The sequence below is a fragment of the Sciurus vulgaris genome, assembly GCF_902686455.1.
Source record: "Sciurus vulgaris genome assembly, chromosome: 7".
Lineage (NCBI taxonomy): Eukaryota > Metazoa > Chordata > Mammalia > Rodentia > Sciuridae > Sciurus > Sciurus vulgaris.
Window position 1 is genome coordinate 32,990,163 of NC_136467.1, and position 22,091 is coordinate 33,012,253.

The 22,091-nt window shown below is 39.0% G+C and overlaps 2 protein-coding genes across 5 annotated transcripts in view; one reads left to right on the top strand and one right to left on the bottom strand.

Annotated features, from left to right (window-relative positions):
* Nucleotides 1–279: 279 nt before the first annotated feature.
* STX7 (syntaxin 7) overlaps nt 280–22,091 on the top strand; it is a 45,589-nt gene continuing 23,777 nt past the window's right edge. For both annotated transcript variants that reach the window (XM_079148214.1, XM_079148215.1), the window contains exons 1-2: nt 280–427; nt 7,184–7,334. In XM_079148214.1, the coding sequence (XP_079004340.1) occupies nt 7,250–7,334 (85 nt within the window). In that variant the 5' untranslated portion in view covers nt 280–427; nt 7,184–7,249. The remainder of the gene's footprint in view (nt 428–7,183; nt 7,335–22,091) is intronic.
* LOC306666230 (uncharacterized protein) overlaps nt 7,345–22,091 on the bottom strand; it is a 58,351-nt gene continuing 43,604 nt past the window's right edge. For 2 of the 3 annotated variants that reach the window (XR_013765236.1, XR_013765237.1), the window contains one exon: nt 7,345–9,246. Coding sequence is in view for 1 of the 3 variants with exons in the window: in XM_079148218.1 (XP_079004344.1) it covers nt 21,997–22,023 (27 nt within the window). In the remaining 2 variants the exon portion in view is untranslated. Of the gene's footprint in view, nt 9,247–20,478; nt 22,024–22,091 lie in introns of those variants that run through there. The other variant, XM_079148218.1, reaches the window with a different exon arrangement.

The following is a 22,091-nucleotide window of genomic DNA, read 5'->3' on the forward strand; positions in this document are numbered from 1 at the left end:
ACAGCCTACTGACAGTAAAAGGTTAGGAAAGGATAGGAATGAACTGATAGGGCGGGGTGAAGACAGGAGTCCAGGGAGGTTAGTTAGCTTCACCGAAGAAAGAAAGCAAACGCCCTCCATTTCCTCCGGTTCTGTTCAGCACGCAGGCTTTCATCGTCTGTACTTCAGCCTTCAAAGAACAGCTCCCGTGGAATTTTGCTGGTACCTCCATTCCTAAGCTTGAAGAGAGTGTGGGAAGGGCCCCTGTCACTCAGCCCCACAGGCCAATGGGAGAGAAGTGAGCCCCGCCTCCTTTCCTGGGCTGTACTGCGAGCATGCGTGCTGAGCGCCCTCTCGCCACCGCCCATCAGCTGAGAATTGCCGCTGGGGGCTCTGGGGCGGGTGGATGACCGTGGCCGCAGGTGGAGGAGGAAGCGGAGGAGTCGGGGTAAGCCTGGGGATCGGGGAGATATTTTTCATGGCTAGGTGCCCGGGGGGACGCAGTGTTCCTGCAGCTGTCGCCGTTTGTGAGCATTGCCTGGTGGCCACCGCCCTGCGGCAGGCTCCGGAGAGGCGTAGGGCCGGCGCTGCGGGGGCTCTGGGAGCGTCCTCTGCTGCCCACGTCCCTCACCCGGCCCGGCTACGCGGCGCGGTCTTTCTTTCCCGCACGCACGGTGGCTGTCCGGCGGGCCCGGCTGGGCGGGTCAGCACAGCAGACCCCCTCAGCTCCGCCAGTCTAGTCCGCCCCGCCTTCCTTGTCAGTCCTGCCACCACCTTCCCGGGCCACCCGGGCCGCGCTCGACAGGTCATCTAGACCAACCAGTTGCCCTGTTCCTCATTTTAACTCACGAATTGAAAAAAAACAGTTTAAACTTTTGTTATAGAGGAACTGAAACACATATGACTGTAGCAAACGAGCTGTTTGCATTTATTCAGGGGCTCATTGTGTTTGGTTTTGTTTGGCTTGATGATTTTCACATGCTTTTTTTGACCTCAGTACCTGTCTTTAATAGGTATGTAGGTAAAGACCTTTAAAACAAATTATTTCAAGGTTTCCCACCTCCTCACTTTGTTTTTCAAGATTACAGAAATTCAGACAAAAAGGAAACAAAAAGAATACCCTTCTGGTCAAATGCTGTCATTTTTTATTTTCTTTCAAGATTCTTACATTTGTTTGGAGATATTTTATATGTATGTGTATACACATATGTAAATATATGCATATACATGTAAATATATACGTATATATGTAAATAAATATTTTGTCACTTCAGATCTTTGTATTCTATTATCATATATAATTTACAACTTGCCCAGAATCTGAAAGAAAAGGAAGTAATCATAAAATGCTGTGCTGTTTGGTAATGTTGAAGGTGGACATTTCTTTTGCTCTGTGTATGCTCAGAGCCACATCTGGGCTGAGATAGATAAAAATGTTAAATTGTGTCTTGTGATGTGAATGAACCTTTGCTTTACAGTGGTTTTGAGAAGTTGGCCTCAGACTTGTGACCAGTTAAGAATTAGGCTGTCGTTTCAAAATGTCTGTAGAAGTTAATGTGATACTACATTAACTCATTAAAGTCTGCCTCATTTTTCTTTAGATATTTTATTTGTGCTGTTCCTGATTAACAAAGTCAATCCTAATTTTGGTTATGATCCCTAACTTAATCTGAGTGCTGGTGATTGAGAAATAAATCATATAAAAATCTGCAGTAAGTGTGAGTAAAATTGGCTGTAGTCCCATATAATTTGAAACTTTAATGTGTAAAAGTGTGAAAAAAAATCCTTGGTTCTTTGAACTACAGCCAAATAGTGTAGTGTAGTTCAACTAATTAAGGAACTGAGCTACAGAAGGCACTTCATGTAGTTTGTGTAGAGAGTACTCAGTTCGTAGACTGAGCATCCTCATATTCACTGAGCATCTACTATGTACTGGACTGTGGGCCATCTCCCTCCTGTTTGTATTCCAGAGGTAGGAATAGATAATAAACAATGTGTTAATTGGATCATTTTAAATAGCAGTGAGTGTTTTGAAGCAGTAAGTTAGATTGGTTCAGAGTGTCAGGGGTGGTGATTTCTTATTCAGATCATGCATCTTTAGCATGTGATTACACCTTGCTGGGAAAAGGAGCCAGTCACACGGAGATCATGGGACGAGCCTTCTAGAGAGAGAATGGGACTCAGAAAGATTCAAGGCAGCAACAAACCTGGATCATTCAGATCCGAAAGAAGGCACTTGAATTCATTGTTTTAGAAATGGAAATAGTTACCCTCTACCTGGGTGGGTTTTGAGGAAATAGGTACATTTATTTATTCATTCCATGAACATTTATTCAGCATTGTGTAGCCAAAAATAAGAATAGAGCAGGCCCACAAACAGACCAAAAAACAAACAAACAACACCAACACACACACACACACACACACACACACACACACACACACACACACACGATGGCAGAAGTGGAGGGAAGGCCAGTATTTTATGCTAGTGTTCTTGATTGACAAAGTGAATCTGACCACTTCTTTGCCCAGGCCAGATTTATAAAACATGAGGCTTTTGCTTAATGGAAATCTTAAGGATGTTGCAATATGTCTGGTAGTAACTGAGGGTAGTGTTTGACATTCAAGATTCTTTATTAAAATCCCCTTTGTTCATTATTGTTTTTTAAAAGCAGTCTTGAGAAACCTCTTTATGAGTGTTGTATTTTGATCTTCCCTTCCCTTTTTCTCTTGATAGTGCTTGTATATCTTCATAGAAAGATAATTATTGAGATGATGAGTTGACCACTGTCCAGCAGAACTTTCTGTAATGATGGAAATGAACTATAAATGAGCTATCCAAGCTGCTGGTCACTAGCCACGTGTTAATTTTTGAACACTGGGAAGGTGGTTAGTGTGACTTCCATTTGCCTTAATTTTCATTTTAGTAGTCTGTGTAATCAGTGATTCTTCTGTCAGACAGTGCAGGAATAGATAATGAGTTATTTAATTATTATTCTGAGTACTGACCCCAGGAATTCTGAATGGGCTTTCAAAGAGTACTTTAGTGCATAGCAGCTTGGACTGGGACTGGAGATAGAAAGTGCTAATATTTGAAAACAGCATTGATTTACATGCAAATATCATAAACTTTTAAGTCAATTTATAGTTATTTGTTTATCCATTTGTGTGTGTTTTTTAATAGTAAAGTTAGTTATTTGGCCTCTTTATTTCTCCTATGTCATATCTCACATCTCAACATGAGGAGCCTTTTAGGTATCACTTATTAGTTGAATAATACAGAAAGGGAATATGCTCTTCAGCTGTTACCTTGATCAACTTCTGTCATTGTCCTAAATCTGATTCCTCATTTTAGGAGTGAAGATTGCAAAAGTTCATATGGGGCCTACAGAAAGGTAGTAAATTGGCTCTTCTAATTAAAGAGGTTTACCTGTCCTTAATTTTGTTATACAGAAAGGTTTATTTTTTAACAAAATGAACTCATAAGATTTAGTTCAAATTTTAGCTTTCTTGCTTATCTTCAACAAGTTACTTGCTCTCATTATGCTTCAGTTTCTTCATGTGAAAAATCATAATAATTTTGTCTCCCTCATAGACTTGTAAGAATTAACAGAAAGTGTTAAAAGCTCAATGGGTAGCAAATAGCCCTCTTGCAAATTGCTTTTTATTCTTCACTCAAGACTTAGCTGGGGTGGTCAGTTCTGTGTTCTTTGTCTAAGAAGTTCTAGACAGTTGAAGACTAGCAGCACTTTGGATGAATGAGTCCAGGTACCACTCTAGCAGGAACTTTTTCCAATTTGGTTGCAAATTTATTTAGCATTCCAGTTGGGATAACGACACCTGTTTTGTGTGTGTGTATGTGTGTGTGTGTGTATAATTGATTGATTCTTTGGAAAGAAGATAGCTACCCTCAAGACAGTGAGACTTAGATAGATGTGCTTGAATTTTGAGGGTTGAGAAAAATACTACAATTCTGTGCATGAATTAACAAGACTCTGATAAATTCTCTCTCTATGTGGAGAGGGTAGGCCACAGTTGATTATGGGATTGAATAGTTCGGAGGCAGGCCCTGCAGATGCATGAGCACATCACACTTTTCCTCTGTGGAGTCTTTAATAGCATTTGGTTCCTGGACATGCATTATCTCATTTTGATCCTGGCAAAAGACCCAGATGATAAGTATCTTGCCCAAGGTCAAGATTTCCCATTGCCAATTGCATTGGCAGCTGAACAGGCAATAGGTGAGTTCACTGAGCTTCAAAGACATGTAAATGCTAGCGACAAAGTTAAGAGTATGACTTGGAGATGTGAATGCGATATTCATTCTGTCCATGGTTAAAGTAAACTCTGTGGGTGGAGAACCTCCCCAAGAGAATGTATTAATAACAAACAGAACATTTTCTCATTCACACTATATTTGTGTTAGCTATAAGCCAGTTTTTCTAGAGATCTAGTTGATTAAAGAAAAGGAGGAAAGATGTAATTGAGCCAAGAGAAAATTTTCTTTATCCATATAGTAGAATATTATTTGGCAGTAAAAAGGAATGAAGTACTGATACATTTCTGCAACATAACTAGCCCTTGAAAACATCAAGAGAAACAAGCCAGACATGAAGAGTACATATTGTACAACTCCATTCATATGAAATCTCCAGTAGAGGCAAAAACAAAAAGATTAGCAATTGTCACTGGTTGGGGAGTTTGGGGAAAATGGAAATGACTACTAATGGTTGTGGGCTTTCTTTTTAGATTAATGAAAATGTTCAAAAAGTAATATGATGGTTGTCTAACTCAGTATATTTTTTAAAATATTAGATCGTACATTTTAAATGTGAATTGTGGGTGCATTATATCTTAATAAAGCTCTGATTTTTTTTACAAAATGCAGAATTGAAAGATCCATTTGGTAGTTTGTAGGATGCTCAAAATAATGTTGGTCTGATTGAATCTCCAAATCTGGTCTGTTCTGTTCTGTATTGGCCCCCAGCTCTTCAGGAGGCTGCAGGCATGAGTCCTGGAAGGAAATTGATTCTTCTCACCCTACTGCAGTGGCTCAACTGTCTGAGTTGAGATTTGAACATGCCCTTTAATGAAATTGGTTTAGGGTCTATGTCTAGGACTTGGTTCAGAATAGACAAACTGGACCTATGAAATAAGGAGAATGGAGAGCATCTAGAAGCCCCCAGAACTTTCGGATGGCTCAGCACATTCCACAATGCAACAGAAATGGAGGCATGTTCTGCCACGCCCTGGAATGGCTAGATCCTTGCTGTTCTGCCTGCTCAGTGTTCAGTACTATCCCTCAGGACAAAGACATATACAGTTGGCCCTTCATATCCTTGACTTCCACATCTGTAGATTGAACCAGCTGTGTGTAAAAATATATATTGTTTAAATCACATCTGCATAGAACATTTACAGACCTTTTCCCCTCCTCATTATTCCCTAAACAATACAGTATAGCAGCTATCTACATAGCATTTACATTGTGTTAGGCATTATAAGTAATCTAGAGAGATTTAAAGTACAAGAGAAGAAGTATGTAAGTAATTGCAAATACTACTTTATTTCATATGAAAGACTTCAGCATCCTCGAAATTTGGCTCTCTTTGTAGCCTCTCCTCCCCTATTAGAAGTCTCCAGTGGCTTATTGATTGCAATATATTCTGACCAAACCTGGCATCCCAGCCCTTCTTATCCTGTGGTATTTGTTCTGTGTGGGAACTTTGAATCTGAACCCTGGATTGACTCCCACCTCCACCAGTGGGTGGATTGTGTTACCTTGGATCAATTATTTAATCTTTATAAGCCACAGTTTCCTTATCATTAAAACAACAATAATGCTATCTACTTTAAGGGGGGAGGGTGTTAAAATTAGACAATCTATGTGAAAAACTTCTCATTTCACAGATAATGTGGTCAATGTTAGGTTATTTTTCTCTTTTACTTTCTCTCTTGCCTCCCTTTTATCCAGCTGTGAATCATCAGATCTAGGACTGGCCAAGAACCTCCCCTTCCTTTGGCAAATACTTGAGTCCCTTTCACATGCTGTGGATCTGTCAGCCCTGATCTTGATGTTCTCACCTCTGTTCTCCACACTAGTAATACCCAAGTCACTGATTTTATTTTTCTCTTTCATAAATGCTTTCTAGACAAAGGGCAATAGTGATTTTTCCTTTTTGTGGTCTGTCACTTTTGCCTTGCACATGACCTTTTATTGATTTGTATTGTTTTTTGTTGGTTTACATTATTAATTTTATCCTAACAAGCTGGATTTGAGTTTCGTGTCTGCCAAGTGCTTCATTTAGTGGTATACTTGGAGCAGTCTCTGAGTAGAGAATTGGCTTACAAGTTGCTGATGACTTTGCAGTATTCTGAGGCAACTTAGTGGTGAGATGAATGTAGGAGTCATTGAAATTGTTTGTACAGCACTGTACACTGTGCATACCCCTTTGAAACTTCCTTTCTGAACCCAGAATGGTGTGGTGGTGTGAATTGAGGAAAGAAGCTCATCTTCCTTCTCTCCTGTAGGAATCCCCCTGCTTTGCCTCATACCTTGAGATGTTGGCTGCTGGAAGAGAAGAATAATTTGTTCTTTTAGCTCTGTCAGGAAGATGTGATGAGCAAATTATAGGATATCTTTTCTCAGTTGTGACTCTGCTATTTCAGATTTAACCTCTCCCTTGAAAATTAGAAGCCCATTAATCTTATATCTCGGAGCTAACCCTGTGTATGTTACATTAGATACAGTGGAATTTCTGGGAGTAGCCCAAAGTCTGCTCTGTTAATATTTACATGCCAAATTCATGCTAAGAGTGTTTTTGAATGTTGGAGAAAGATTAATAGCATGTGGGCCCTGCCTTATAGTTGCTTGCAGTTTTGATAAGGAGAACATATATAAACATTTCAAATTATACATAGAAAATGGACTTAATCTTCCTTAGGTCAAAGAAGTTTTCAAAGGGAATGTGCAATTCAAACCTATTTTAATTGTTAAGCATATTAACACAACTTTGTCCTTGAGAGTCCAAGGACAGCTTTGCTTTTTGTTTGTTTGTTTGTTTGGTTGGTTGATAAACATGAGAGTTTTGCTAACTATGTGTCATGTTGCCAGATTTCAACCCTATAATCTCCCAGATTGATGACTTGGAAAATATAAACAAATCACTTTCAAAATAAATTGTGTCTTATGTATTTCTAGATGACTGCTTAGAAAACCAAACAGCTCACCAACATCGGATGAAATTGGTAAGCCAACAAATCAGCCATGTCTTACACTCCAGGAATTGGTGGAGACCCTGCCCAGCTGGCCCAGCGCATCTCTTCCAACATCCAGAAGATCACACAGTGTTGTGAGTTGAGTTTCAAATTGACTTCAGTATTTGTTTTCAATTCTTAACTGTTCTTGGTGGAGGCTTTTAAAAGGATAACTCTAGCAGTTGAGGGAGGGAGGAGCATTTGCCTAAGAACAGAGTTTAAAGGACTAGAACTCTTTAGCATAAATATAAGGACTACCCTGCTTAAAATGCATTTTAAAACATTTTTTAAGTTGTCAATGGACCTTTAGTTTACTTATTTATACGTGGTACTGAAGAATCAAACCCACTGCCTCACACATGCTAAGCAAGCACTCTACCATTGAACCACAACTACAGCCAGATACTGCATTTTTGTAAAGAATGCCAGAGCCAATCACATAATACTTTATTTCATTAATGAAATGAAAACTTAAAAGGATAATAGATATTGTATTTATATTTGTTCTAAAACCATTTGGTTCATTATAAGATTATGAGACTTGCTGACTCAATCAATCCCATAGATTTGGAATTGAAGAGCAATACCAAAAGCTTAAGGGACATGTATTTATTAAGAATAAGATCTGACTGGATATTGGTTACTTTAGTTTTATAAAGGCATATATATGCCATATAATTAGGGAACAAGGAAGAACTAAGCAGGGTAGTCCTTTTTGTGTTATTATAACAAAATACCTATGAGTGGTAGGTTATTAAGCAAATTCATTTTTTTTTGGTACTGTGTATTAAACCTAGAGATGATTAACCACTGAGCCACATCCCCAGCCATTTTTCATCTTTTTTTATATCTTGAGACAGTATTTCACTGTGTTGCTTAGGATCTCTCTAATTAGCTAGCGCTGGCCTTAAACTTGCAGTCCTCTTGTCTCAACATCCTGAGCTGCTATGCCTGGTGCAAATTCATAATTTAACTCACAGTTTTGTACTTCTAAGAGCATAACAAACACATCTGCTCAGCTTCTGGTGATATCCTTATGGCAGAGGGGAAGACCTGGCAAGAGAGCAAGCCAAGGAAGCCAGTCTTGCTTTAGAGAAGACCACTCCAGTTCCAAGAGAGAAAAGCATTAATCCTTCCTAGCACCGTAATCACCTCTCATAGGTACCTCCCAAGAATTCGGGGACCAAGCCCCAACTTGCATTTTGGTAGGGACAGACCATATTCAATCCATAGTACAATGGATGTTTTAATCTATCGAGGCAGATAGTATAGAAGATACCCACAAATTACCCTTGCTATACTGGTCAGAGACAATGTGACATTTTATTAGAAATTATTACACCTCAGTATATACAAATATATATAGTACAAATAATAGAAAAACATTGTATCAAATTTGAGTCTACAGATTTTATTTTTCTTTATTCCTAAATTCCAGCTGAATCATATACTATGAATTATTCTAGTCATCTTAGCTGTCATCAATAGTCCATCAGGGCATCACTAGAATTCTTTGAGAGTGTGTTATCACAGTTTTATTCTTTAGCCTTACCAGAATTTTAACACACCACTGAAAGTCAGAATATTTTCAAATGACTGCTGTTACTTTATCTAATCATTAACCTCCCAACAGTTATTTACTTTATCTGAATGGTTTAAATGAGATACCAGTGTTTTGGAGGCAAAAGGTATAAAATTAGATTATAGATAGTTCTACAAAGGTGTCACTGTGTACAGCCATGTAAAATAACTCTTATTCTGATTGGGATGTTTTCTTTGCTATTCTTGGAGGGACATGGAAGCAAATAACCCTGCGTATCATGCTATCCCAAGCAGGCAGTGTAGAAATGGTCCATCATGGACTGTTCCAGTGTGTCCCAGGGGACCATCATTGACTCCGTCTTCCTCTCGTAGCCTCGGATCTGTTCTGATGGTGACACTCCTTTTTGTGACTCCCTTCCTGCTGGTTAGAAGTATTGCTGATCTGCATCAGGTGAATCTAGGTACCTGTGTGACAATTAAGAATGTTTATAATTTGATTTACACCTGTGGAAAATCAAGACATTTGTGAAGAAAGGAAACCAGAGGCCTCCTTCCAAAGAATAGGGTATGTCTCCTCTGTTGGCAACACCAATTGTTGTCAGGAATTTTAGGAAGGGTAAGGAGCAATGACTGCATCATTCTGAGATTGTAGAAGTAATAAGCAGTATGTGGTGTGAAAGCACATGGATTGGAGATTGTATGTGAATTTGAACTGGAAGGAGATAAGGGAATCAGGCCACACTAACTAAGAAATCAGTTTGTGCAGCCAGATGAGAAGTGATAAATTGAACCAGAGTTGAACATTCATGGCCTGGTTGCTAGCTCGGTGTATGATTTTACTGTGACCCCCACAACTAGAACTGTTAAGAAGACTGGGACCAGTAAGCCAAGAGAAAGTGCAGTCACCATCCTTAGATAAGTGAAGCACTGTCCTGTGCAAATGGAAGCAGTGTGTTCTGCATGAACATGGGCCTCCACACCTGCTGAGAAGCTGCAGGTCTCAATTGAGAAGGAAGAAGGGCTTTTGATTAATACAGGTTGTTATGGATGACATTGCCTCCCTCAGGGAGAGTGAGAGCACTGTTCCTAAGTGACCAGAAACGGTGGGTCACATGCTTCTCAGGTCTGTTACTGGGAGTTTTAAGCACCGAAAATGGTTCAGACTAGGTGACTTTTAATTTTGATATTCTGTCTCCATTTGTTCAAAAAATAATTCTTTTAACATCTCATACTCTAGAAAACTATTTCAGATTGTTGGAATTTAACAAATAATATCTATAAGGTCCTGTTCTCATGTAGTTTACAGTGGAGTAAGTAGCCACAGGTGATATAAAAAAATTAATAAACGGCTCAATTTCCTATGAAGAAAATGCAGTAAAAGTGATGTGAGAGCAAGTACCTGGCAGCAGCTGCCTTCATTTAGATGGTCCCTAAATAAGGACAAGGAAGGGCTGACAGAGAGAAGATATAGGGAAAGAACATTGCAGATGGAGGGAATGACTAGTGTAGGAATATTACTCAGCCACTGAGAAGAATGACTTTATGACATTTGCCAGTAATTAGATAGATCTGGAGACTATCATGCTAAGTGAAATAAGCCAATTCCCAAAAGCCAAAGGTTGAATGTTTTCACTGATATTTGGAAATTAACCCACAATAAGTGGGGAGAGGGGAAGAATAGATGTTCAGTATACTATACAAAGGGGAATGAACGGAAGGGGTGAGAGGATTGGAAAAGGAAAGACAGGGGAATGAATCTGAAACAATTTTCCTGTGTACATATATGAATGTATCATAGTGAATCCCACCATCATGTACATCCACAAGAATGGGGTCCTAATTGGAATAAGATACAGTCTATGCTTATATAATTGTATCAAAAGGAGAAAGAAAATGACTTTTCAACACTAAAAAAATTCTAAAGCACTCCAGAGCTTAAGATATTCAGAAAAATGGGGTGGGGGTGGGGAGCAGATGAGGGGAAGAACTAATCAAGTATGTCTGGAACACAGCACCTGAGGCAAGAGTGGCTGGAGAGGGCTGGCACGGTGACACACAGGTGTAAATTCTAGCAACTCAGGAAGTCAAAGCAGGAGAATCACAAGTTGGGCAGCTAGCAAGACCCTCTCTCAAAATAAAAAGAATAAGGACTGGAGATGTAGCTCCATGGGAGAGTGCCCCTGGGTTCAATCCCCAGTACCACAAAAACAAACAAAGAGAGTGGCTGAAGAGGAAACCAGAGAGGAGGTTGGGTGACTCCTGTAGGACTTTGTGGGCTGTGTGGGGAGTTTAGATTTCATTCCGAAAGGGAGTAGAAATCATTGGAAACTTTTAAACTGGGAGAAACACAGTCAGATCTGTGCATTGAAAATATTGCTTTGGCACTACATAGGGAGAATAGCCAGGGGATAATGGTGGCCATTGCAGAGGTCTGTAGAGAGAGATGCTGGCTTGTTCCAGAATGTAGAGAAGTGATGGGTATATTTTGGACGCAGAACCAGCAGGACTTGCTTATGAAGGTGAATGGGGCTGAGAAAGAGGAGTCAGAGGTGACTCCATAAGTTTTACATTGAGCAACTTAGTGGATGGTGGTAAGTATGTGTGAGATGGAATGGACTAGTCAGGGAAAGTTTGTTTTGGCCTAGCAAATTTTGAGATGTCTTTTGAACACTTAATTTGGAGATAATCAGGACTGGGGATGTAGCTCAGTGGTAGAGCATTTGCCTACAATGTGAAAAAAAAGTCAGGGAGATAACAAATAGTTTAGGTATATGCCTTTGGAAAACAGAGTGTCATTAGAGTATAAATAGTTATTAAAACCATAAATCTGAAATAATCCTAAAAGTATGAGTTCAGAGAAAAGGGCTAGAGCACTAACAACTGTCAAAGCAGGAATACAGGGAAAAGCAACATGGGGAATCTGAGGAGATGTGTCCAGGGAAGTATGTACAAGAAAAGCATATGGTAGATTACTAGAAATTAAAGAAAGAATGTTTAAGAATGAGGCATCATCCTTGATGCTATTGAGTGGCTAAGATAAAAGCAGAAAATTGGATTCAGCAAACTGCTGACTTTAAAAAGAGAAATCTCATGTCCATTTTCCAAAGTAGAGACTGCAGAATCCTGCACACCTCTGCTTATGTTATTGATCTCAAGGCTATCCCTAGCCTCTGCGGAGGCTACAAACCTCTTTCGGCTGATGTTCACCAAAATTTGGGATTGCTTTCATTTAAGACAAAAGGGACGGATCAGTATTTAGTAGCTAGCAGACTCTGCCATGGAAGTAGATGAGGGCTGGGAAAGGCATTAACATTTTTCCATCAGAAAAGGAAGATTCTAATGAAAGTATAAATGGAAAACAAGTGTTTTAAAGCCAGAGGGGATTGAGAATGTACCACTAGTGAGAGATCGCCTTTCATCCACTGTACAAGGCATGGCTAACCTGGTAACAGGGTGAGCAAAGATGGGAGATTTCTCTATTTTTAAGTGAAATATGAGTCAAAGTATTCAGAAAATTAGAGGGAAAATAGAAATTTATGGAATGGAATGAAAATTTAGAAATGGAAGTTTATGAAAAGAAAAGAGAGAGGACTACTTATGATTTGGACATTTGAGGCAGTGAACATACCAGAGGAAGTAGAGGAGGAGGATTTGACATTGAGTACACATTTGAGATTTTGGGGTCATGAATTTAATGAAACTAGTCACCTGTGGAATTGTTATAATTCTGAGATTCAATACCTAAATGAAGAGAGGTTGAGACTTAGAGTAAGCTACCGTTAAAAATCTAGCCCATCTTCTAGTACACCTTACTGGTGAGGACTATGCCAAAGTCACCTGGAAGTGAAAAGCAGAAGTGAGAAACTTTAGTTCACTTTCCCCCCATCTGGTGATGCTAATAATACTGGATGAATGTGCTTGAATAAAAAGTACTTTGCACCCTGTTTAGGTTTTTTTCTTCACACTAGCATTTGCATCATTTGAATTTGTGTCAGTGCAGATTACCTGATTTTGCAAGAGAATCTAAAGATAGGGCATTTTAAGTACAGTAGTTAGAATGTGGGCATCTGCTCAGCCCAAGCTACAGGCAGAGGCTTCCTGAGGGCTGTAATGGGGAAGTTCACTTTCATCTTGGACTTAATCAGATATAATGACAGCTTGTAAAACGTTGAGTTGTATAGTTTAGTTTATACCAAAAAACAAAACAGCAGTCAAAAAGATTTTTGGTTCTTAGAGAAACCTCCAAATGACAGTAAGATAGGAATTTTGTTTTCTTTTACCAGTATTATAATCTGGTAGTTCTTTTTTTTTTTTTTCAAGAATAGGATAGAGGAAAACAAAATATTGTTAAACTTAAGTGTTTTTTTGTTGTTATACCACTTTTTTTGTTAGATTCTAAAGTGCCATGTTTGCTTCATTAGTAAAGCATTTAAACCATATTACAGTGATAGAACTTGAATATATTTAAATTTTTTAACTCTTTACATATGTAATAGGTACTTTATATGTATTATAGATATATAATTATATTTAAATTATATAAAAAAATTAAAATCATTGTAGGCATACAGTTATTAAAATAATGCAGGCTCTAAAGAATAAGTTAAGTATAATGAGCTAGAAGTTTATTATAGAATTTCTCTGTGGAACAGTAAAATGATTAAGCAAATATTTTTATCCTTTGAATCTAAGTTGTAAGTCATTTGTGTCACCAGTGCTGCATCCTGTTCCTGTGTAGACATTTTTCTTTATTGCAAACCTCTCTTGGCAGCTAGTCATTCTTAACCCAGTGTTCCAGGCAGTCATTCCCAGTAGACTGAAATTGATGTGTAAACAAAACTGTGTTATCCCAGATCTGAAAGGTCATCATGCACTCAAGAAATACTTTGATTTTATTCTTAAACTCCTGATTGACATATTCAAAAGTAACATTTTTATTAACAACCTGGAAATAAAATGTATACCCATTAACCTTCTCTGTCATCCCTCTGTGTTTTCTTTGAGACAGACTCCTCCCTGTGATATGTAGCATAAAGATAAGCCTTTCTGGGTTGAAATGTGTGAGCCTATCAGAAGAATGTTTTCCTATGGATCGTTCATCCATGCCCAAACAGCAGCAATATAGAAAATTGTCTCTAGAACATGCACAACTCACATTTTTAAAAGAAACAGAAGAGATGTATTAAAATCTATACATGTATAAAGTTGGGATTTTTAAAAAAAACTTTCAAAAGTAGAAACATGCATATATTATATAGTGCACAGATTATTAATGTATAGTTCAGTGAATTATCCATCACAACACCACATGTCAAGAAGTAGAATATTATGTACCCCAGAAGTCCTTTTCATGTTTATATGCCCTCCATGCCTTCCACAGTATCCCGACTTTTAACATCACTGATTAATTTCCCTGGTTTTTAAACATTAATAGAATAAGTTGCTATGTTTTACTTCGTGTTGGGCTTTATTCTCTCATTATGTTGTAGGAATTGTCCATTCAGCTTTGGCCATTAGTTCTCATTTATAGTATTCCACATTCAGATATACCTCAAGCTGTTCTTTCTACTGTTTGTGGACATTTGTTATATTTCCATATTTTGTTTTATTTTAGCTTTGGTTCTTGCTATTATAAACAGTGCTTCTCTGAACATTCTAATATATTTTTCTGTTGCATGTATGCACTTCGGATTTGAATTGTTGGGGCATAAGATACGTGTATGATCAGCTTCAGTAGAAATAGCAAAACAGTTTCCTAAAATGGTTGTACCAGGTTGTACTCCCACCAGTCAGTGTACTGGAGTTCAGGTTGCTCAAAATCCTTGCCAGCTTTTCCAGACTTGAATTTTACCCATTTCAGCTGTAGTTTTATCTCATTGTGGCTTATATTGTAATTCCATGATTAATCAGATTTTTGAGAAATAACCACTTCGGGAAATTCAGTGGACAGTAGGAAAAATTCTGTGTATGATGTGTGCATGTACATTTCCAAAATTTGATCAAAGTAGGGTGAGCTTGAATAAGTTGTTTAACCTTCCAGGATATGGTTTTCTTACATGTTTTCTATGGGCTGAGTTATGGGCTCTTCCAACTTTAACAGAATAAAATTCTAATCAAAATTTTAGACCTGAAAGCTCTTTTAACATATGCAGGATTATTAGAAAAAGGTCAGTTGTCATATCTGGATTCATAATACACATTTATAAAATTCCACAATGAAAACAGCCATTTACTAGACCAACTAGAGGTCCACTAAGGTTTATGAACTTTTTCTAAGCATTAGGAGATGGGAGAGTTGTAGACACGGAAGTTTCTGGTGCTAATTCTATCAGAATTAACAAAATTATGAATTGTAGAAATTAATGAAGTAAAATGAGAGTAGCTGACTATAAAATATAATCCTTAAGATAAAAATTTTCCCATATTTATGTGTTATAGTAAGTCTTACTTCTAATGCTAATGAGAATTCCTGCTTTTGAGTATTTTTTTAAACAAATAATCTGAAAAAAGGAAAATGAAGAGTGAAAAAAAAGTTAACCATTGGAAAGTTAAACAGATCCACCGATGACATAAAATCTACGCTTCAGAATTTATAAGTATAGAAGTTTCTACTAAAATATGTATAACATATCCCATGTTCATCTCTGTGATTTCCTTAAAATTAGGGAAGTCAGAACTTTCTAGGGAGGCATGAAGTGTGAACTTATGTCCATGTTATGAATGTTAATAGAGGTAATTGCAAAACAGTTTTGTTACATGATTTATTTCATTTTTTATTATTTGCCATCTTCAGAATAAGGCTACTACTTCAACAGAGACATATTTAGAATTGAAAAAATACTGTGTTGTTAAGTAGCTTCTTACGCTGTGCAAGTATTTTCCCTGTTTAAAGAAAGACCATTTCATGACTTTCATCTGCTTAAGGTTCTTAGGACTTTGATATAAAATTTAAAGTCTGTATGAAAGTATACCAAGTGAACACAGTTCTTTTCTTCAGGTTCTGGTGAAGCAGACTCTTGTTTTTTGCACTTTAACACATGACTGCATAAAAGGGAAGCTAGTATCGTTGACTTCTCTTTTTGGTGAGCTTTTCATTAGTAAGAGTTCCAGTCCTGAGAAGTAAGTGGATTTACTGGAACTATGTATTAATTCTGGAATGAGGGATGGGGATGTTTCTCAATGTTGTTGTTGTTGTTTTTTTTTCTTTTTTTTCCCCTATTTCTTTTCTGGGTTGGTCATTGGTAAAATAAGAAGGCTACTTATACAGGGAAAGGGGGTGAAAACTTGCCCCTCCCCTCCTGCTGAAATAATGGCTGATATCTACTTCTAAAGTCATGTATCTGAAAATATTTGGTTAAGTTTATTTTCCCTTGAGGAGTAAAACTCAGTAGCTTTGATTTCATTATTGTAATTTTCCAATGCTTAAGGTGTGAAAATTAATATCTTACCCAAGGGAGTTTTGTTGGTTTATTTTTTTTTGGTACCAGAGATTGAGCTCAGGGGCACTCAACCACCAAGGCACATCCCCAGTCCTATTTTATATTTTATTTAGAGACAGGGTGTCACTGTGTTGCTTAGTGACTCACAGTTCCTGAGGCTGGCTTTGAACTCTCCATCCTCCTGCCCTATCCTCCCGAGCCACCGGGATTACAGGTGTGGGCCATCACTCCTGGTTCCCAAGGAAATTTTAACATAGAGCGAAACTCCTCTTTCCAGTGACTTTTTCTGTATGAGTGAGCATGAGTGCTTTGACTGAACTTGAATGAAACACTCTTTGTTTTCTGGGCTAAATATTTAAGCTGTGACTCAGTGGTGCTCCAGGGAGCACCTATCTCACTGCTCCTATGAACCATCTGTGTTCCTCTGCCCAGAGCGTGAACTTCCATACCCTTGGTTCCAACGCTGCACCCTGACAGTGGAGTCTTCCCTCCCTACGTCTGAGCTAAATGCAGATCTCATTTGTCAATGACACATTTGCTCATCTCTCCATCTCTGCTGTCATCTCCCAGAACTAAGCTGCTGGTTGTTTCTCTTTAAGCTTACAGCCTCCAAATTGATCTCCCTGCTTCCATTCTTGCCTGTCCACAATCTTCTCAACTTAGTAGCCAAGGCATACTATTAAACTGTCAGTCAGATCATGTCATTCCATAGCTTAAAACCCGACAACAGTACTTGAACCTTACGACCAAGCGTGGATCCCATTGTGCCCCCACAGCATCCTCCATGATCTCATCCCTGCCCCACTCTCTCCTACCTCTCTCCTCCTACCACAGCCGCGGTCTAGCACATAGGCTCTCTTTCTGCTTCTTGAACACACTGACTCATTGCCACCCCAGGTCCTTTGCACTTAACCATTCCTCTGCTTTCACACTTCTTAGATAGTCATGGAACTGGCTCCTTCTTGGCATTCAGGCCTCTGTGCAAAAGTCACTCCTTTAGAGATGGCTTCCCTGACCATCATTTTCCTCCAGTCATTCCTTTTCTCATTAACCTGCTTCCTTTCTATAATGCCTTTAGCAATAAAGTACTATTATTATTTATTTTTTTCTGTGGTTCTTACTAAAATGTCAGTGTTTGAAAGAAAGGTTTTAATGTGTCTTAGCTACAGAAGTATTAATACATTTTTTTTAAATGGTCATAGTGTACTCACTTTTGGCTGCTTGCTTTTTTTTATTTCCTTCATGTTGGCTGCATATTTTTCATTATATAGAAGTACCATACGTCATTTAACCAGTCCTCTGTTTAGGGACATTTTACTGTAAGATTAATGTTTAAAAGTTGAGGAACCATCTCTGCAAATGAACTTCTTAGTTCTGTTTAAAGTGTCATGCTGATTTCATGCCAGAAATCTTCGTACATATATTTCTGTTACATTTATTTTTAAATTACTATAATAATTATTAGCTTTAATCACAGTCATCTATGCTCAGGAGTTGTATTCTGGGATTGCTTCTTGTTTATTAAAATACATTTTGTGGTTGGTTGTATAATGGCCTTTCAGCTGCCCTGTGAACCTGTCCCTTTGTATTTTGTGGTTGGCTTGGTTGTGGTTGCAGTCAGACTGCAGAAGTTAGGCACTTCTGTTTAGTTTTGATTTCCCGAAATGACAGTTCTTATTTAATCCTGTTATATTGTTTTCACTAATCCCTGAGCAATATTTTTATTAAGGAATAATTAATTGCCTTTTATACTTATTCCAAACAGTGTTTTTCTTAAGGTAATTGGTAATTGTTCTGCTTATTAATTGCTTTGGAAGAACTCATATGTCCTAAAAATAGTGTCCTGTAAGTCTTGATGCATTTATTTTTCCCAGTCTTCCTTCTTGTTCTACTGAAATACCATTATCATTATTTGAAGGAATCATTAGTGGAATAACATATCAATGATACTGAGTGTTAGTCATTGTCAATATGAAGTCAAAGATGATGTCCACAATCATTACTGCGATCTACTTCTAGTTCACATGCTAGAAGCCTTCAGCAAAGTCGAGCTTATACCTGTATTCCCCTCTTGCAGGTATGGGTAGAAAACCAGACAGGGGGTCCAGATACATTGGTGATTTTAGTTGTATAGTATTGCCTGTACACCTTGCTTTATTCAACAGTCTCTTTCTTTAAGCTATCTAAGCCAGTATTTTTTAATGCTTTTTTATTTATTTGGGTACTGGGGATTGAACCCAGGGGTGCTTAACCACTGAGCCACATCCCCAGTCCTTTTTATATTTTATTTAGAGAGAGGGTCTCACTGGGTTGCCTAGGGCCTCACTAAGTTGCTGAGCCTGGCTTTGAACTCAAAATTCTCCTACCTCAGCGTACCAAGCTGCTGGGCTTACAGGTGCACTGCCACATCCATCCTGCTCTTTTATTGACTGTTCACTCTCTGCCTTATATCAGGTATTAGGCATTTTTTTTTTTTTTTTTTTGGTACATTGTTATCTTCCAGTATCCTGTGAGACAAAAACAAATTAGGTTTGGAGTCGCTAAGTCAGTGGCTCAAGTTCACATAACTACGGGAAGGCTAGTAGTTGAACCCAGGACAGTCTGATTGACATAACACTAAGAGTTTAGATTATATCTTATTGTACCCAGGGGATTATTTATGCATTTATGTTCATTCATTCATTCATGAGTATTTATGAAGTACCTATGATGTGCTAAGCAGTCTGAATACTAGAGATATCAGTGATCAGAATAAGCAGAAATATCTGCCTTCATGGAGTGAGCCTTTAGTGAAAGAAGAATGACATAAAATAAGCAAGTAAATTATATAACATATTAAGTGTTATGAAACACAGCCGAGGCTGAAACATACTGCTGTGCTAGAGACGGGACTGTGTTTATTAAGAGGATATTTGGGGAGTCAGGCTTTACTGAGGAATTGAAAGTAGAACAGATATTTGAAGGAAGTAAGGAATGTGTCCTACAGAATTTGAAGAAAGAATATTTTGCATTGGAGGAGCGTGTCCAAGGGCCCTCAGTGGGAGTCCGCCTGCAGCATTAGAGTGATGGTGGAGAAGAAGGGAGAGCAGCAGCGTGGGTCAGGTTGAGTAGGACTTTGCAGGACTCACACGTTTAACTTGAATGGAACAAGAATCGGAGCAGAGGACGATGGTGCATGAGAAGAGAGGAATGGGTTTAGATTTATTAGTAGCCAGGATAGAAGGAGAGGGGCTAGAGGCCATATGCAGGAGAGCAGATCTGGTGACACTCTGCCGAATTTTAGTTCAGTCAGGAAGCCAGTGAAGACATCGGAGGTGAGGAAAAGGGGCAGGACCAATGTATGGTAGCTTGGTGGTCAGTGTACCCCTGGGAATGAGCTGGATATACAGGAGAAGATCTGTAAGTGACACACATGAAACCAGGATCATGGAAGAGGTGCAGCTGTTGGTGACGAGAAGGATTTCATGTATTCTGGGAGCATGTGACTGAGGTAGACAGAGTCTTTGGAGAGAAGTGTGCAAAGAACTAGGCCAGGACTGTGGAAGGATTCATCACCTACAATGAAGACAGGCAGTGGAATGAGTGACAGTGGCCAGAGCTGTAGTACCCAGGGTGAGGGCCATGGCCATGGAACAAAAATGACCAAGCTGCCCTGGGAGGTGTAGAGGATCTGATGCTCTCAGTGTGTCTGTCTGTCTTGTGCTTCTCATCATTTATTTTTCACGTCCGAATTCACCTTTCTTTTTCTTTCCTGAGCTCCTCTAATTTCTGCTTCACCTGTGCCTATTATCTGTCCATGTCCTCTAGTTCTTTTGTGATCTTCCTTTAAAACTTCAGTTGTGTTGAGTTTTGTTTTGTGGGTTTTTGTTGTTGTTGTTATTTGTTTCATTTTGTTTTTTAGAAAAAATTTTGTGGATAATTCGGGTTATATTTTTAGTTCATCCACTGCTTCTTCCACTTTTTAAAGTGATCTTTTGTGAGGTTGCTAAACATCTTTTTTATTCAGTGGAATGAGTTTGATTTTCCTTGGCAGGAGATTCCTGTGACTCTTGACAGGAGAGTGCCCAGTTTCCCTGCTCAGGGCCTCTTTCTCTGCTGTCCTTAGGGAATGATTCTTTCTTCCTCTGCTCCTCAGAACCTCGCCTGGTGTAGGAGGCTTCCCCATCCAGTCCTGTTGTCGTTCTGTCAGCTCATGGGTCCCAGGATGCACAGCCACCTCTTTCCAAGGCCTTCCCTCCTTTTAGAGGAGGGTCATGCCAGCAGTCTGTTGACCTCTTTTCACCTGCCCTGGCAGACTGCCCACTCCGCCTTAGCCCTGTTTCTGTTCCTTCCCAGTCAGGGTGAGATCATCTCTCTCTGCTACAGGTTGAGTGTTCCTCATCCAAAATGTTGGGACCAGCAAGTGTTTCAGATTTCAGACTTTGCATTTCAGTATCTGTGTTTATACTGAAAGAAATACCTTAGGGATGAGGCCCAGGTCAAAACGTAAAAGTCATTTATGTTTCACATACCATTGCCTGCATGTAACTTTATACAGTATTTTTAATCATTTTGTGTGTGGGCTGGGGTGTAACTCAGTGGTAGAGTGCTTATTTAGCATGCACAAGGCCCTGGGTTTGACCCCAGCACTCCACTCGTGGTATCTTGTTGCCACTCAAAAAGTTTTGGATTTTGGAGCATTTCAGATTTTGGATTTTCAGATTAGGAATGCCCAACCTGTAGTGAATGTACTCCCCTACTTCCCTCTGCAACTTCCATTACTCCCTGCCTAACCACAGGGCTTCCTGCTCACACTCTGCTCTTCTCTGTTCCCTTTGGTCATATTCACATAATTTGGGGCATTTTTCTAATTTCTATGGAAATGTAATTTTTATGACTGTTCTCCAGCCAGCCTCCCTCTGTTCTATATTGTTTGCAGAGGAAAGATGGGGATCAAGTCCAAAACAAGCTTCTGCCATGTTCCTTTGGAAACAGAAATTCATTTTCAGTGTTTTAGATACTTCTGGATAGTACTGTCTTGGCAATGAGAACTGATCAGAAATTGGGACTGAGGTAGGGGTTTGAGAATCACTGCCACTTAAACTGGAGGTGGACTTGTGACATGAATAATCCTCAGCTGCTTTGATAGCAGATTTGATGGGCCACACAGGGGGTGATGAGAAGGAAACTCCTGGAGGTCATGCGCCACAGGAGGCACAGAAGGGCTATAGAACTGCAAGGTACTTCACCATTGCCAGGTCCCTGCCCGTTTACTCCTTACACAGTCACATTCTGCAGAGGCCCTTCTTACTTCTGCTCTGTTCTACCTCAGAACAGGTAAACTGAGCCAGGTCTGTATGATAAAATGTGATTAATGAATATCTTTGCTCAGAGAGACAGATTATAATGTTCATGCCTCCTAGAAATCCAGAGTATTATTTACATACAGTTTTCAGAGGACTTACTTTTGTACTTTATTGTTAAGCATCAGTCTGCAGATTTAACCCTTTTTTTAATCTGCAGTAGTGTCAAGCTGCCCGAGTTTACATTTTGTTAACTTGTATGCTTTTCTGCCTTAGAAGTATCTGGGAAGAAAACCAATGAAAAAAATTAAAATTAAGCATGTTCTAAATTTGATATTGTTTTGCAGAAGCTGATATACCTGCAGGAATTCTATGCCAGGAAGGAAAGCACAATAAACTGGGACTTGGTCCCCGGAGGCAGAGGCTCCCCAGTGAGCTTCTGCACCCTAGACTCACCCTTTGGAGAATTGTCTTCACAGTTTGCATCATTGCTTTTAGCCACTAGCAAGATAAGCTTCTTCCTGTTCAGGTCACGAGACAAAGCAAGAGATAGCACATTGAAAAAGCCACAGTTATTTTAGGTGCTGAC